The sequence below is a fragment of the Odocoileus virginianus genome, chromosome 5 (genome assembly GCF_023699985.2).
Source record: "Odocoileus virginianus isolate 20LAN1187 ecotype Illinois chromosome 5, Ovbor_1.2, whole genome shotgun sequence".
Classification (NCBI taxonomy): Eukaryota; Metazoa; Chordata; class Mammalia; order Artiodactyla; family Cervidae; genus Odocoileus; species Odocoileus virginianus.
The window spans coordinates 65,486,808-65,504,923 of record NC_069678.1 but is presented as its reverse complement, the minus strand read 5'-3'; the positions used below and the strand labels follow the sequence as shown (position 1 = coordinate 65,504,923).

Genomic DNA, 18,116 nt, shown 5'->3' with positions numbered 1-18,116 from the left:
TTTTTTTTAATTGAAGTATAGTTGATTTATAATGTCATGTTAGTTTCATGATTCAATTATATATTTATATGTGTATATGTATATATATTTTTTTCTTTTTCACATTCTTTTCCCTTAAAGGTTATTATTATATTATAGGTATTATATTATATTATAATATATTATATTATATTAAAGGTACTGAATATAGTTCCCTCTGCTATACAGTAGATCCTTGTTGGTTATCTACTACCTTTCTGACTCTTAAGTTTGATTTGACATGATATACATATGGATGCTGCTTCCCCAATAGCTCAGTGGTAAAGAATCTGCCTGCAAAGCAGGAAACACAGATTCGATCCCTGGGTATGGAAAATCCCCTGGAGAAGGGAATGGCAACCCACTCCAGTATTCTTGCCTGGAGAATCCCATGGGCAGAGGAGCCTGGTGGGCTACCATCCATTGGGTCTCAAAGAGTCGGACATGACTGAAGCAACTTAGCGTGTATGCATGCAGGTACACATGGGTGTGGGGAACCAGCACACACTAAAAGCATTTTAATTAGTAATGAAAAGGGTCAATCAAAGAGTGATAATGGCTAGTTAGTGGGGATACAGAAGGCAAGCAGTTTGCTTTGGAAGCCTTCAAAAAGATGAGGCGTCAGCGGGAAGTCCAACTGGGACAAGGACCAGGTTTGGTAGGCAGTGGGTAGGAGGAACAGTGATTGTCTGGTGCTCAGCTCACAGACAGAGCATTGCTGGTATTTGGAGAGTGAACAGGAATTATGTGGGTCTACCCCAGGGGCCATTACACTATGGCCCACCAGTCGAATCTAACCCTCTGCTTGTTTCTTAAAAGAAAATGTTTCTTAAAAGAAAATGTTATCAGAACATTTTATGGCTATGCTCATTTATTTATGTGATATCTATGGCTGCTCCTGCATTGAGTAATTACAGCAAAAACCATGAGGCCTACAAAGCTTAAACTATGTCCTCTCTGGCCTTGACAGAAAATGTTTGCCAACCCCTAGTCTAGACTATAAACCAGGGCCTTTGAGAAAGAAAAATCTTTAAGTAGCGAAAATTTATCTAAATTAAAATTTTAAAAGATCTTTGCTGCCCCTCACCCCTCTCTGTATTTTTTTAATTTACTTTTCCAAAAGATATTGGAATTTGATCTCTATCCTGAACTTCTACCTTAAATAGAATAGAATATATCAGTTATTTTGGAAGTCTTCTGTAACAGAAAGTTACTTTGTTTGGTAGCAAATAATATAAGAATACTGGTGTTTTGCAAGTCATCATGAAATATCATATATTTCTTTCATTTCACATACTTACATTCTTTCACATGGCATCAGTGATGTTAAAGATGTGTACTATATGTTTTGAAAACCTTGGTTTGAGTCAAAGGTTTGTTATTTAGGAAAAGTTCCACCTCCTAGAGGCTTGAAAACCACTGCCAATTCCTTGTTCCTTGTGTCTCTGTTAAAGTAAATCCCATAACTCCAAACTTCTAAACTTTCTTGAATAGCAGGTCTGACTCATGAATGATGTATAAATTATAGCCATGGACCAGTAAGATTTCTCAGCTTTACATAGGCTATCATGGTGTTACATATTGTGATTTTGAATTTCTAAGCTCCATAGTAGTTGACAACCCAAACAATTCAAGTTCCATTTGCCCTTATGGAATACTTTTTTTTAATGCAATTTTTTTTCTTCCACTTTCTGCTTCTTTTAGAACTGTGCCTTATTAAAGCTTTACTTTTAAATATGAGTAGTCAGGATTTCTTAATGCCACCTTGTACTTTACGGAAATGGTTATTTTTGTCTAAATAACATCTTACCGCTGAAGACAGATGAGTAGCTTTTTCTTGTAATGGTGCTAACAGAGAGAAGCAGTTTGGAATTTCACCTGTTGCCACTGACAGTGTCAGTTAATGGTAAGACTGAAGGTTCCCAAATGCCAGGCCTTGGGAGTGGTCATTCGCTCTATGAGCAAAGAAGACTGTGCAACGCCATCTTACAAGCATGCTGCACCTGAAGGAGGATTTGATTTTATTGTTTGAGTTGCTCTCCTAACTGCTTATCTTTGTAGCCTCCCATAGAAGAGAGACTAGGATCTAAGGGCTGGTGCTGGAAAGCAAAAACTAATATGACATGAATCTCAGTCTCTGTCCAACCCGTGAGAGTCTGCAGTCGTTCCTGGTCAAGAAATTAAGTCAGTGTCAAGCCTAAACAGAAGACTATATTTCAATCATGAATTCTTGGTTTGAGAAAAGTGTAGGAGGGTTATTAGAACTTTTAAAGGTTTTGTTTGGGCAAAACTGCTGGCAGTGGTAAAGAGAGGTGATTTTCTTTTGTCTCTTTTTTTTTTTTTTTCTAAGACTTAGAATGGATTAGAATGAAATACAAGATACCAAACCTATGTGGCCATGACTCCCTGGCCATCTTTGAGCTGGAAAAATTGTCCATAAAGTCTACTCCCTGTAGTGAACTCTCAGACTAAGATTCAGTTGTTGGACCTTAGAAGTCTCTCAGCATACACAGTAATACAGTAATGACTTTGACCTTCTCCTTCCCCAGTCTTAATCAGTTATGCCTTAAAGAAGAATACTTTTAAGTTAAATACACACACACACACACACACACACACACACACACACAATAACATTTAATTTTAAGCTTTTCCTCTTTCAAACTAAAACCAAAGAGTCTTTTAAATGATCGGGGCCACAGTGGGGTGGAGGTGGGGGCTGGTACACAAATGAGTAAACCAACCTGCCTGACCTGCTCTCTTGTTTTTAAGTATCCAGTAATATGATCATTTTGCAATAAATAACTGAACCTACACCTCTGGGAAATTCTGGGTCTCTGCTTCTTTAATTGTGGCTACTTTGTTCAGATGTGTAGGCAGTGCCATTCCAGCCAAAGAAACCTGATCAAATTTCCTTCCTTCCCATCTTATTTGTATTCTTTATGAAAAGCCCCAGCAGTTGTTTGAAACAAGTCTGGCCTCTGGTTAAAGTTTAAACTAGGAGTGAGATCCATCTCAAATGGAGTGTTTGTGACACTTTTTGCTGCTCCTGGCCTAGGGTACTAAGAGTATTAGACTCCAGAAGCAGCCAATTTTGTAGTGCCTTTTAATACACAAAATTGTATTAACATCAACATGGATACAGATGGATGCACTGCAATAAACTGTAACCACTTGAGAAAAGCCTTTATTGACTCTCAAGTAAATAATGCACATTTTAAAGGATCTAAATATGCATTTACATAATGTGCTATAATTTTTTATTGTGTCAACTACTCACACACACACATCCATAAGAGATGTTTTTCTCTGTCAAAAATTTGGACTCATACTATTTTTTGTGCATTGCATTAGCACCATGCCAGATTCACAATGGTAGTTTCTCTTCTCTAGGACCTGAGCTGACCATCTCAAATAACAGTTAGTGAATTTTGCTGATTGGTTAATTTAACCCCAGTGACACTTTCTAAAATAATTTGTGACCACTTGTTCAAAAACTTAGGCACACTAAAAACATCTAATCCAAGATAAAAGAGAAATGAAATAAAGAAGAAGGAAAACCAGATTTTGACATGGCTAGAATCTTAAATCTGAGCTTTAGAGCAATGGAAAAACCCAATGCAGTCTCATTGTTCAGGGAAAGAATGCTACGAGAAGGTTATCCAGAGAAATCACATGTATTTAATAGTACTCCCTCATGGCGCATGTGGTAAAGAATCTGCCTGCAATGCTGGAGACACCAGTTCAGTCCGTGGATCAGGGAGATCCCCTTGAGAAGGGAATGGCAATGCACTCCAGTATTCTTGCCTGGAGAATTCCATGGACAGAGGAGCCCAGTGGGCTACAGTCCATGGGGTCACAGAGTTGGACATGACTAAGCGACTAACACACACACATACACAGACAACATACTTTGTGATGTGTGTAACACAACTGTTTTCTGTTTGAAGAAATGAAAGCACAGGGTCTTGAATGATTTATATCCTGTTCCAGTGAACTAGTGGCTGAAGCAGACATCCAAGGCATGAGAAAATAGGGGTTGTGAAGAATGACCCTTTGAAATGCAGACTCAGCAGGTGTCTAGTTTGAATCTACAGGCTAAATGATTTCCTGGTATTAATTAAGAATTAATTGATTCTTATAAATCAACCATTATAGAATTAACTCCATATAGTACCATGTGTTTTCAGGTTTGTTACAATAAACTGTATGACACAAGGAAAAGGGGAATAATTTGTTTTTTTTTAGTAACATGTAACAAAGAAACTAAGGTCTACATTTTAGTTGTTAATGATTTTCTTTTACATGTTTATCAAAAACAAGAACAACAGCAACAGAAAGGGCAAGGGTGTTGATTAAACAATTAAGGGAGGAATTTCATGGTCCCATTAAATTATTTCCTCTATCAGGTTTCTTTAACTTTTATCTGTCCAGTCTTTGCTCAAGTAAATTTTTCCCTTGGACAGCATTCTCTGCTGGCCACCACAATTTCATAATCTCACAGCCATTCATCACTTTCCACTTGAGCACCTGAAGCATTGCCACTTTATTATTAAGGTCTGTTTCCTGTAGGCTCTTGACAATGGAGGTGCCACCTTTGTGTTTGACATGCTGCAAAAGTTGAGTGTATCATTTCATTGTGGTCAGTACATTCCCAGCCTCATTTGGGAAATGCCACATTCCATCTCTAACTAGAAACTATTTGGTCAAATACAGGCCACCGGGTAAAAATTTCTTTCTACCAGCAAAGACGAGCATACCATATTAGATGAAAAAATTCCTTGGGTTCTTTAAAGCCTTTTGCATCGTAAGAGATGGCTAGAGCCATTTAACTTTCTAGCCGCAGATTTTAACTCAGAGATTATAATGGATTCCAAGATTTATCATCCAGTGTATTAAGTCCTGGGCTTCCCAGGTGGTGCTAATGGTAAAGAACCTGCCTGCCAATGCAGGAGACATAAGAGAACACAGGTTTGATCCCTGAGTTGGGAAGATCCCCTGGAGGAGGGCATGGCAATCCACTCCAGTATTCTTGCCTGGAAAATCCCATGGACAAAGGAGCCTGGCGAACTACAGTCCACAGGTTCTCAAAGATTCGGACATGACAGAAGCGACTGAGCACACATTAACTCCTACGTTTTACCAGTTTTTCTATATGCTCCATGGCTCTTTGCCAGGAAATTTTTTTTAAGTTTATGTATGGCCACTTTATTAATTTCTGATCATTCATAGTACCATCAGCAGATATTTACTGAGTGCTAGACACTGTTCTGGGGATATGACAGTGAATCCATTAAATGGATGGACAAACTATTTACTAAGATGGTGAAGAGAGAAGAGCCACTACGAATTGGTTTTATTCAAGATGCCCTCAGTTGTAGGACTGAAGACAACTTTGTGTCATTTCAGTGTTGTATCCCAAGCCCATAGTAAGAGCCTAGGAATATTTTTGGATAAATTAAAGGTTGCATGAATCTTATCAAGTCATCTGCATGGTATGGACTGTTGCTCCCATTCCAAACTCCTGTTTCTACTCTTGAAAAACTACAGATGCCACTCAAAACCTCAGAGTTCTTGCCACTCCCAATTATTAGTCAGAAAATGCCCCAGTCCTACAGATACAGTAGAGAACAAAGAACCCGTGTCCAGGGATCGATAGAGATGCATCCTTTTTTGACAGTCCTCAGCCTTACTGATCAAATGGTGGTAAGAAGTGTGGCCAGTCTTGCTTACTTGCTCTTCAGTTTTATTGAGTCATTCTCAATGTTAGGAAAGCCTTACTTTCCAAATATTGGGGTATTCGTTTGTTTTCTCTTTGCAGGGGCTCCTTGAGTTTAAAGATTTAAACTGCAAAAAGTAAGGAAAAATAAATGCTCTTATCTACTTCTACTTGGGAGATGTCTCTCGGGCCCTCTTTGGGAGATGAGAGCTGCCATGTTGGCGTTATTTGGTTTGTGTCTTCAGCCCACATGCTCTTCTTACCCTCCAGCAGGCTTTACCAATCACCCTTCCACGTCAACGGCAGGAGTCTTCCAAGGCAAAATTATTAAGCACTTCACATACAGTTTTTTAGCCTAACATAACATTCTTCCTATATCAGTGAAACTCAATATATAGGTTCAGATATAAGGGAGTGATAGTTGTCTGAGTCTCTCATCAGTTTGTATGAGCAGAGGGCCAGCAGTTTAGCAGGGGTCACTGCCTATCTCTTCTGCCTGTGGGTTCCCCTGCTCTAACTAACATCTCCGCATTTCAGAGTTTGGCTTTGAAACCTTCCATATAAAGTGAGGCACCCAAATTGCCTGGGTTCATTAAGTGATCATTTACTACAGACTTCAAAAAAATTTCATCCTGAATTAGTCCCTAGAAATTTCCTTGAAAGGGGTATAAGAGCTTTAACAATGAATTATTGTCTATGGAATGCTCAGCATGAAAGGGGATCCATATGTGCAAACTAGAATTTGTCATATGTAATGTCAGTTAAATCAGGTCTAATCTACCAAATACATTTTTTATTGCCTGCTTCATTAAAAAGGCTCTTAAGGTAATGAATAATCTTCAGCTTCACCAAGGATTATTAATGCCTTTATAACTCATGTCCACTGAAAATAGAAAGACAGCTTGAAACTCTACCCTAATCTAACCTCCATGTTTGTCTTAGAGCTTTAAGGAAGAAAATCTATCAGACCTCTCCAGTATTAAATGCTGTCACAGGAGCAGTTACTGTGAATTGAGTCAGGAGAAGAAATTTTAAGAGGAAGTTGAATCTGGTTTAAATGCTGTGGCAAAGCAAGTCTTTCTCTGTTAACCCTCATGTTTTGTTTTCCTACAGCAAGTCCACACGCGACACCATCGACTCTTCATTTTCCGACGTCACCCATCATCCAGCAGCCCGGGCCTTACTTCTCTCACCCAGCCATCCGCTATCACCCTCAGGAGACGCTGAAAGAGTTTGTCCAACTTGTCTGCCCTGATGCTGGTCAGCAGGCTGGACAGGTGGGGTTCCTCAATGTAAGGAAAATTCTCTTTTTTTTCCTCAATTTCTTTAGAAATATTAACCAAATGTAAAAATAACAAGGGGAGACCTTATGACCATGTGACGTGGTGTTCCAATGTTGTGCTGACTGACCACAGGCAAATGTCATATTTATTCTAGATTGTGGGAAAGTTAACGTACTCTAAGAGGGATTGGCCAGGATTTAAAAACAGTGTTTGTGTTAACTTCTCAACTGTCAAGTTTATGGATATAAATCATCTCAAGGGTGAACTGTATAACCTTCTAAGGTCTGTGGGCAGATAATTCCACCTCCTGCACACTAACCCAAAGGCTCACACAGTTAACAAAATAGAAAGACCAAATAATTTTAAATAATGATTTTGAGTGGTAGGGGGAGGAGTGGGCACAGATGTTTCAGATCAACTAAGTTGATATTTTTTAAAAATAGTCTTCTAACACTTTACATCAAGTTGACCAGTACTTGAACTCAAGATGCTCAAAGTAGTTTATTATAGTTTGCTATTTCTGCAAGTAGTTATCTTTCCCACTTATCTTTGTATAAAGCTGAACAGTCTTCAATAGATTTGAATGAAGATTTAATTTTTTTCTCAAATAAGCTAAATCACAAACTGAAACAATATTCCTAATGTAAAAGTGATTTTTTTTTTAACTTTTCATTTTGTATTGGGACATCAGTTCAGCTCAGTTCAGTCACTCAGTCATGTCTGACTCTTTGCGACCCCATGAATAGCAGCATGCCAGGCCTCCCTGTCCATCACCAACTCCCAGAGTTTACTCAAACTCATGTCCATCAGGTCGGTGATGCCATCCAGCCATCTCACCCTATGTCGTCCCCTTCTCCTCCTGCCCCCAATCCCTCCCAGCATTGGGACACAGCCGATTAACAGTGTTATGATAGTTTCAGGTGAGCAGCGAAGGGACTCAGCCATACATATACATTATCCATTCTCCATCAGATTCCCCTCCCATTTTTTAAAAATCTCAAATTTTGTTTCAAATGTAGAACCAGATGTTTACAATGGATAGCTATATCCCAAGGCCAATAATAATAAATTGGAAATAATGAACAACATAAAGTCAAACGTAATTTTCCTTTTATCCTAATAACTACACATGAAGCCACAGATGAACCATAATTATGATTGCCTAATTTAGAATATCTTATCACACCATTCTATCACTGATTTTCTTGCTTGAAGAAATACCTGATTCTGCATATCTGAGACAGAAAAGGCAGCTTTGACTAATGTCTGGTGATGTGTTAGCAGATACATTTCTGTCTAGACAACAAATCAATATGGAGCCTTTTTTCTTTTTGCTTGTGTATTCATTTGCTTGGCTTATTCTAAAGCATTCACTTATGGACTTTTAGCCCACTCAGAAATAACACACAGGCAAGTTTGTTGGCAAGAAAGCACAACATTCTGACTGTCAGATGAGATTGTCTTTGAGGAACAATACTAAATATATAAGTGAATGTTGATGAGGGAGTGAGACTTCCTCTGCAGAATTATTAAGCTTAAACTTAAAAGCCTGGGACAGCAGCATCTCCTTCAACTGAATTTTGATTCAGGACTAGAGCTGAAATAGGAGCTGTTATTGCTGAGTGAACGATGTCACTGAAGACCGGAGGCAGTAAGGCCACTTGGGGAGCCATGAAAAGACTGAAGTGAGCACCAGCATCAAGCATCTGACTTTCAGATTTCTAACTTCTTTTTTAATAGTCCTGACATCATCCTATATAACTGTCAAATGCCCAGTTTTGCATTTTGATCAAAATTTTATAGGGTTTAAGGCAGGTCTCTTCATGGGACTATATGGAAAAACTTGAAAATAAATGGATTTTATTGCTTTCTTCAGAAGAAAACTTTTCTTTTGTTAAAGAGCTGTTACTTGGTTGTTCTAACATCAGGCAGCCAAATAAATATGACTCTCATGGCATATGCTTATATAATTTAAATCAAAATTAGAAGTGATATTTTTCCTTAGCAGAATTTTGACAGCTGAATTCTAAAGTTTCTGTGCCTGATGTTATACAATATGTGAAAGAAATTTTTTATGTTCACTTAACATATTTATTAAATGTTATATAATATCAACTTTGAAGAGTGAAAATAAAATATTTTTTTAATCTCAAATGCATGTTTAGGAAACTTCATTATATCTATATAATTAGGCATGATGGAATAATTCCACATTCTATAAAACACTTATAAATTAAATTAATATTTAATAATCATGAGAATGATGACAAAGGTCACAGTTAGTACTGAATCAAAGCATTTCAGGCACAAGTTGGCAGGTCATTTCATAGAATCAGATGCAAAGAAGGTCAAGGTAATTCAAGAAATAAGTTTAGGATACATGGAGCATGTATGCCTAAGACTGTACTTTTGTGGAATATCTTAAGAACAACCTACAATTCATCATCCATATGCTCTTATGGAAGAATTCAAGCAGCTAGAATACTTAGTAATTTGCATAAAATGTGCCTAATGCCTAACAAACGCTTTGTTTTCAGAAGCAGCTAATGGTTCCTGTCTGTGTCTTCTTTTTCCCGTGCATGTTTTGTTCTGTTCCCACCCCGGCAGCCCAACGGGAGCAGCCAAGGCAAAGTGCACAACCCATTCCTTCCCACCCCCATGTTGCCACCACCACCGCCACCACCGATGGCCAGGCCTGTGCCCCTGCCGGTGCCAGACACAAAGCCTCCGACCACGTCAACAGAAGGAGGCGCAGCCTCCCCCACCTCACCAAGTAAGTATGGCTGAGACAAGGCGCCGGTCACTTACAAAGCTCTGTGCACTTGAATCCACATCTCAGCTTGACCCCTCACTGCATAGGCTTTAGTGAAAGGCATGATCCCCAGTGATGGTTGTAGCATGAGTTCGCAGAACCAAGACCAGATCAAAGCAGATACAACTCTAGGGTACCACCAACTATACCAAGGGTGAAAATGACTGGGTGTTTGGGTGGATGAAATGGTATAACTACATGCCCAGGACTGATAGTCAAAATATGAATTATTTGGTGTTGCATATTATTTGAGTGGCTTTGAATGCTAGCCTCATGATCATCAAACAGCATCTACCTGTATGAATCTTATTAACAAAAATTCCTCATACTTCAGTAGAGCCCTGCCTTCCAGTAACTTACAATCCAAGAGAAATGCATTTGATGAGCTACAAAGGCTAGGTACCTCATCCATCAAATAGAAAAATAAGTTTAGATCAAAGTAACCAATTCAAAGGTGTGTACATTGAACATTCACCAACAATAAGAGCCTGGCAGAAGATCAGAGCTAGTAGCCATGGCAGTTGCCTAGCTAAGATTGGCAGAGGGAGGAGATGGAAGATGGAATTGGAGGGAAAGAGAAAAGAACTCTTGGCTCTTCTCTGAATACTCTGGGAAGTATGATCAGACAATATAGGAGATAAATTAGAGAGAACAACTCTCCTGGTATTTCCTGATATTTTAAAGATGACAAGGGAATAGAAATAGGTTGAACACATAAATTTGGCTTTTATTATACCTGAAATAATGACAGGAAGAGTGGTGGCTGCAGGCAGAGTTCCCAGGTAATGGATGAGACTACCTAGTCTTGATAGGGGGTGTGATGACCACCTTCTCTAAAGCACTACAGGGGGATCAAGGCATAGGAAATAATGGGGACTGTGCCAGTGACCCCAAAGAGAGGAGGTCGTCAAGGAAGTGAAGCTGGACACCAGGCATCTACTAAGGGAGAGGTGAGCATAGACCAGGAAAGAAGCAGTAAGATCAAGAACTGGAGCAGCACCTATGGAAATTGAATGGAAGAAAGCCTAAGAAGAGCTGTTTTCCAGACATAAGCTTTAGGCTTGGACAGCCATTTGGATGAGTATAGTGAAGGACGATTCAAATCTCTCAGTGTTGGGGACAGTGTGGTATTGAGTACAGGAAGGCCAAAGAGAAAAACTGAGCCTCTGTTGATCCTGTGTTCATTGAACTTAATGTGGGGGATACTGATTTCAAATATCTAGAGCCCCTCATGGGTATGGGTGAGATTCAGGTTATCTAGTATGTATTCATTTTGATAATGCATACAGAAGTGAGTGCCACTATGCATGGATTCTGGTTTTATAGAAAAAAGACGGAGAGTCCAGAGGAAATTCTGGGCAGGCTTACTTCTCTTGGTAAGAAGTGGTTCAACAAATGAGAAAACCCTGAGTGTCTAATGACATAGGAAGCAAACTAGGCTTGCTATAAGGATCTTGGAAGCTCAGTTCAGAAAAGAAGCTTCTGAGAAGTAGAAGCTTGTAGGTGAGTCCTACTTATTGTGTATTCATGTAACGTCTTCAAACTAGTCAGAGAATAACCATCCTCAAACTCTATTAAAATAATCTAGTCACTGGGGATATTGACTTATACATTGGCAACTACATGCTTATTGTGCTGTTGTACCACTTAGGCATATTGTACCACTTTTCTGTTCTCTCTATATGTACAGGACATTGACTGAGCTCTCAAAAAACCTTGTTTAATATTCTTCTTATTCTACATAGAGTAAGTCTAAAGGATAAGGGCTCAACCCCCCACCTTTCACATCGGTAGCTATATTTCTCTCCCAATCCCAAGTTTCCTCATTTGTCGAATGTGGGCAGTAATCCCTAGCTGGGCAAGGTTATGTGAAATCAGCCACAATAAGCACCACACCACCACCAAATAAATTGGAGAATTATATTATCTCCCAGGGGCTTATCTGTTGGCTCAGACAGTAAAGAATCTGCCTGCCATGCAGGAGACCCGGGTTCGATCCCTGGGGTCAGGAAGATCCCCTGGAGAAGGGAATGGCAACCCACTCCAGTATTCTTGCCTGGAGAATCCCATGGACAGAGGAGTCTGGTTGGCTATAGTCCATGGGGTGGCACAGAGTCAGACACACAACTGAGCAACTAACACTTTCACTTTCATTTCATTATTTACCAAAACTCTTAACTAGTGGAAGCCTCCCAGTCTAGGTGAATGAAGAAAGGTGTCTGCAGGACATGTAGAAGCTACTTAACCCCTCAATCAGATTGGCACCTTTGAGTCTCTTCCCTGGGCTTCATTCCATGGATTGAATCTAATGCCTTGTATGAGAACATACCCTCTGTCCTCTTGTGCCCAGCCTCAAGCATTCACTTAACATGATGGGAAGAGGTGTGGAGGAGGCCTTGGCAGATCCCAGTTCATTAGCACCGGGGTTAGAGATTTTTAGAAAAAGAATTTCAGGAAAGGGGAACCAAAATTTGATATTTGCATAATAACTTTATACCTACTTTTTTAATCCTAGGATTCTAGGAATGTAGACAAAACCAAGTGTTCTACTGATGGCATAGAAAGGTTTTTTACCATCATAAATTTTAGCCCTTGTTTCTGGTCTTTCCTGGAGTTTGCTGAATTCACAGTAATATGTTATTTCAGAGCAATATATCAGCTATCTTCTACTTTATTTTTAAGACAGTGATAGCCTGGGAAACCTGTAATTTATAGTATAAGAGAAGCCTCTCAAATTAAAAATCTAAAAGCCCACCGGCCCACACTGGGAAAACAGCCTTCTTTCATTCATTTATTCATCCTTCATATATTAGGCATCTGTCATGTGCCAAGGACTGTGTTAGCCACTTGGGATACAAAGATGAGTCGCCCCTTCTCCAGAGAAACTCGGGGTTTGTTGTGGGAGACAGCTCGGGTGCAGGCAGCTCGTGCAGACAGCACCGGGACAGAGGTGTACACCGGTGCCACGCGAGGACTTGGGAGGGAGTTGGGTCCAGGTGTGGGGCCTCAGGTGAGATTTTTTGGGAGGGAGTGACTTCTTAGCTAGTTAAGGGTAGCATTCTGATGTTTCAAGCCTGAGGGAGAAGGTAGAACTTCTCCTCAGAAACCGGCTTGTGGGTGGAAGGAGGGGGTGTCTGAAATTGGATTACCACTGGATAAAAATTTAGAGCAGAAGTATCATTTCATTAATTCTGTGCTTTCTTAGAAATTACAACCACAGGGTGGTTGGATCCTGTTAATCTTTGTCAGTTTGTTAGAGCTCAACTTCAGCAAGAAGAAACATCACGACAGGGTATTAAGTACAGATGTTCAACATCCCAACAGTATATCTGATATTGAGTCTTTTTCAAAACCACTAATTGTATAACCTGGGACAGTCTTTTCTACTGAGAGGTTTAAGATGATTTGCGATAAAATAAGGTTTTAAAAAGGAAAGTAGGAATCACCTATACTGACAACTCTTCTGGGCCTGGACTCCCGTGTCTGTTAACAAGAATAACCCTAACTGCTCTTCACACTGTCACAGACAGGTTGTCAGGACATAGTGGGATGACAGATGTGCTGTGCTGTAGACAAAGTCCAAGACACCATTTTGAATATGCTCATTTATAAAAGACAAATGTGTGCCAGCCTAAAGCAGAGTATGTGTTTTTAAACTAATCAGTTGCCTCTGGCACCAATGTGCAACTTTGCAGCTGTGGCCAGGAAAACAAGGGTAAGACAGATTTGGGGGAAAATAGTTCCTATAAAATAATATGTTTTAATGGGAAAAATCCTTACCAGAGGCCTAAAAAAGAGTAGTGGGGGTGGAAATAACAGTTCTGTTCTCTCAAGGAGGACATTCATATTGTTGATATGTTTGGAGGAAGATTGATATATACTATGCCAAATCTCTTTAGGATACCATAACAAACAGAGGAATAACTGGTAAGAGTAATTCACAGTGGATGGATTCTACTTCTGCTGATTAACTGGATTTAGATAACCAGTGAGAGAATATCGCTTCTTTCATTCATTCAGTAAATAGTTATTGACTAGCCAGTATGTACAAAGCCGTCTTGTAGATGCTAGGATTCTGCAGGAAATGAAAAACATGAAAAATCCCTGATTTTGTGGAGCATTCATTTTACAGAAGGAAGAAAGACAATGAATAAAATAATAATAGGTAGGAGTGATGTGAGATGCTGATACAATAGTAGGAAAGTGAAGCACAGAGGGGTTGGGATTAGTGTGGGTTGGATACAACCTAAACAGGTTGGTCGGAGAAGGCCTGTCTGAGAAGGGGAGGTTTGAACAAAGTTCAGCAGGGGCGAGAGGATGAGCCATGAGACTGTAGAGGGAAGAGGATCAGCCAGCCCACCTGCGTGTTTGAGGAGCAAAACCCGGAGGCCAGTGTGGTGAGACCATGATGACTGAATGAATGAAAGTAGGGAGACGCCATGTCTTAGAGGTCGTGTGGATGAACAAGGATGTGACTGGGAGCTGGGGCCAGGGGGAGGCTCAGGCTCGTGGAGGCAGCAAATGTTGAAGGCTCTTACGGGTCATTGTTAGGACTTTGGCATTTGTTCTGAGATGGGCGGCAGAGGAGTGACACGAGTTAGGTTTTAACGTAAACTTGTCAAAGGCTTTGCTGAAAATAGATTTCAGGGAGTAAGATTGAAAATAGGAGGACCAGTTATGAGGCTTATTTTGAAATCAATACATATGAGTGTCTTCTACGAGCCAGCCACTATTCTAGGCAGAGGGATCCAAAGGTGAACGAAGCAGACCATCCGCTTCCCTGTGGCACTTATGTTCTAGAGGGAGGGCACAAACAACAAAGAATGAGTAAGTTAGTAAATTAGGGACCGGTGGGGCACTGCTGAGCCTCTAGCACCTGGGGGTCGGGAGGGCAGCCCTCCCTGGTGCACTGGGTTCTGGGGTAGCTTGCCTTCAGCTATTTCTGAAGTCCTTTTGTCTTTCTCAAAACAAGAGGTATTATATACATTTTCTTGAGTCAGAGGCCATCTTACCACATCCCTTAAAGGGAACAGAATTGTTAAATTAGTCAATTTTCTTCCCAAAGGTACCCAGGAAACTTATTAACAGCTGATTAGGACTTCCCTGCCTGGTGGCTCAGACGGTAAAGCGTCTGTCTACAATGTGGGAGACCCGGGTTCGATCCCTGCACCGGGAAGATCCCCTAGAGAAGGAAATGGCAGCCCACTCCAGTACTCTTGCCTGGAAAATCCCATGGATGGAGGAGCCTGGTGGGCTACAGTCCATGGGGTCGCAAAGAGTCAGACTGGACTGAGCGACTCCGCTGCCGCCGCCACCACCAAGTATAATGGAAACAATGTAACTCAGGGAAGGGAGGTGGCTACCGTTGCAGCACTGCAGGCAAGAGCTGCTGATGACCTGACCCGTGGGGGCAGTGCGTTCTCAGTCGCTTCAGTCGTGTCCGACTCTTCTCAACCCTGTGGACTGTAGCCCACCAGGCTTCTCTGTCCATAGGATTCTCCAGGCAAGAATACAGGAGTGGGTTACCATGCCCTCCTCCAGGGGATCTTCCAGACCCAGGGATCGAACCCACATCTCCTGCATTGGCAGGCGGATTCTTTACCACTGAGCCACCAGGGAAGCCCCTGTGGAGGCAGTAGGGGTGGTGAGAAATATTTGAAAGGTAAAGCTGATAGCATTTACTGACATGTTAGATGTGAGTTGAGAAGAGAAAAAAACAAAAAACTGGAGATATCAGCAATGACACCTAGATTTTTGACCTGAGCAATTGAAAGGATGGAGTTGCCAAAAAGTGAGTTGAAAAAGTTGCAGGAAGCACAGTTCTGGGCAAGGGGTGGGGATCATAAGTTTAGTTTGACCAAGTTATATTTGGAGATGCCTATTAGGTATCTTGGGCTTCCCAGGTGGCTCAGTAGTAAAGCATATACCTGCCAATGCAGGAGACACGAGTTTGATCCCTGGGTCAGGAAGATCCCCTGGAGGAGGAAATGGCAACCCACTCTAGTATTCTTGCCTGGAGAATCCCATGGACAGAGGAGCCTGGTGGGCTGCAGTCCATGGGGTGGCAAAAGAGTCAAATGCAACTGAGCACACATCCATGCATGTTAGGTAATTTTACTGGTAAGACTAATTATAATAACATCCTACCTTACTGCAGTTCTTTGCAGTGTGCTGAGTTTTTCTACATGCACCATCTCATTAATTGGGAAGGGACTCCTTTTCAAACATGTAATAAAACAAATGGATATTCCTCAGAGTCCTGAGGACAACAGCTCAAGAATAGGCAAATCTCTCATTACATTTGGATCTGTTTGTGGTATGATAATTCAAAATGCACAATTCATTTTCTTAATTGCATTGTAAAATTCAATTTTTTATAATAGATTGGCACCAAGAACACACTATAAAAATGGACTTTTCCAGAAAAGAAATTGAAGATTGGCATCATAGCCTAGAATTATAATGAAAAGAAAAAAAAACATTTTTGAATTATGATGGGAGATAAAACATGAATATTTTCCTTTTTTAAATTAATTAGGAACACAAAAACTCAATTTAAAAATGCATGAAAGACTTATAAACAATTGTCTCCATCCCATCTTAGCCATGAACTCTTGATTTTTTTAAACTAGACTTCTATTAAATTAGAAGCATATAATAACAAGTTCCCTTTTTTATTTTTGTATCTCTGATGTCTTGTATACATTCATTATATGAATGAGTTTGAACCTGTTAACCAAGAATGTAACAATAATCTCTGACCAGGACTGAAATTTCCTAGTATAATAATTAACGTATGTTCAGTGCTTTTTGGTTAGCAAAGCTCTTTACACATATATCTTATCTCATTTCCATCTTCTTAAGACTCAGGAAGTCAGGATTTTATAGATAAGGAAAGTGAGATTCAGGAATGAAATCTGAATTTCCCAAATTTATAATCCCATAGTGTGCATGGGCACTCAGTCGCTCAGTTGTGTCCGACTCTTTTGCAACCCCATGGACTGTAGTCCACCAGGTTCCTTTGTCCATGGGATTCTCCAGAAGGAACACTGGAGTGGGTTGCCATTTCCTTCTCTAGGGGAGCATCCTGACTCAGGGATCACCCATGTCTCCTATGTCTCTTGCATTGCAGGCTGATTCTTTACTGCAATAAGCCATCTAGATGAAAAAGAATAATCCTATGGTCACATGGTGCTAGCTCCTACTATAACCAAATTACAAAGCAATATGACACGATTTCTGGTTACCAGGGAACCACAACTGCCTATTCTTGTCTGAAATTAATAACACAACAAAATGTTGAGCTTTTATTAATGCCAAGCACTTTAAAAATTTTTTATGTATTATCTTGTTTTAATCCTCACATTAATGCTGTGAAGTGCATACTTTGAAAAGTAAATACCTTAATGGAGAAACACAGGGTGTGAAGAGATAGATAACTTTCTCAAGATCACTCAGTCAGGTGTAGGAGCGTCATGACTACACCCAGCCACCATGAACCTGCAGTTCATTACACTTGGCCAGAGCATCCTTTGAGGATCTTCACTTTAGCCCAGTTTCCAAGTTTGCAGTGCAGATCCTATGGGAGAAGTACAAAGGAAGATATTAGTGGTCATTTATACTTCAGTGTGGATCAGTTTCTGTTGCTGAGAATAACTTTTTGTTATCAGGGAAAGGAAAGAGAGCAGGAGGGAGATAAGCAAAGAATAGCAAAAAGGTGGGAAAACAGTAGCTATTAATAAAGGCAGAGGTTCTTTGTTCCTTAGGGCTCTCCAGAGCTTGGACTGTTGATGAATGCTTAGAAGAATTACTCTCTGAGTTTTCACCCAAATAATGATGGTTCTCTTTTTCATCAACACTTTTATTTGTTAATTTTAATCAGTAATTGAATTAGAACAAGTCAGTGAATATGTCATATACACAATTTTTAAATGATATAAAGACTGTATTTCCTCTTTCAGAGACGAGCTAGTGGATAATGACAAGAGAGAATTAAAAAAAGTTAGTGGCTTCCTTTCATAAAATAGTGTTTTTTAATGGTACCTGGACTCTTCCTTTAGTTTTTAAATTTTTTTAAAAGTTTATGTTCAATGAAATTCACCCTTTGGTGTACAGTTCTATGAGCTTTTAAAACATCATAGATCCTTCCAACCAACACCACATACAGGATACTGAACAATTCCAAGGAGCTCCCTCCTTCTTCTTATCTACTCTTAAGTTAATGTCTGATGGCATTTAGTGCCAGGGAACATATTTTACTTTGATCTCTCTATTTCCACATTGA

The 18,116-nt window shown here is 40.0% G+C and overlaps 1 protein-coding gene across 5 annotated transcripts in view; it reads left to right on the top strand.

Annotated features, from left to right (window-relative positions):
- NFIA (nuclear factor I A) overlaps positions 1-18,116 on the top strand; it is a 395,870-nt gene that overhangs the window by 325,134 nt on the left and 52,620 nt on the right. For 4 of the 5 annotated variants that reach the window (XM_070468073.1, XM_070468074.1, XM_020891549.2 and 1 more), the window contains 2 exons: positions 6,851-7,029; positions 9,628-9,793. In XM_070468073.1, the coding sequence (XP_070324174.1) occupies positions 6,851-7,029; positions 9,628-9,793 (345 nt within the window). The remainder of the gene's footprint in view (positions 1-6,850; positions 7,030-9,627; positions 9,794-18,116) is intronic. The other variant, XM_070468072.1, reaches the window with a different exon arrangement.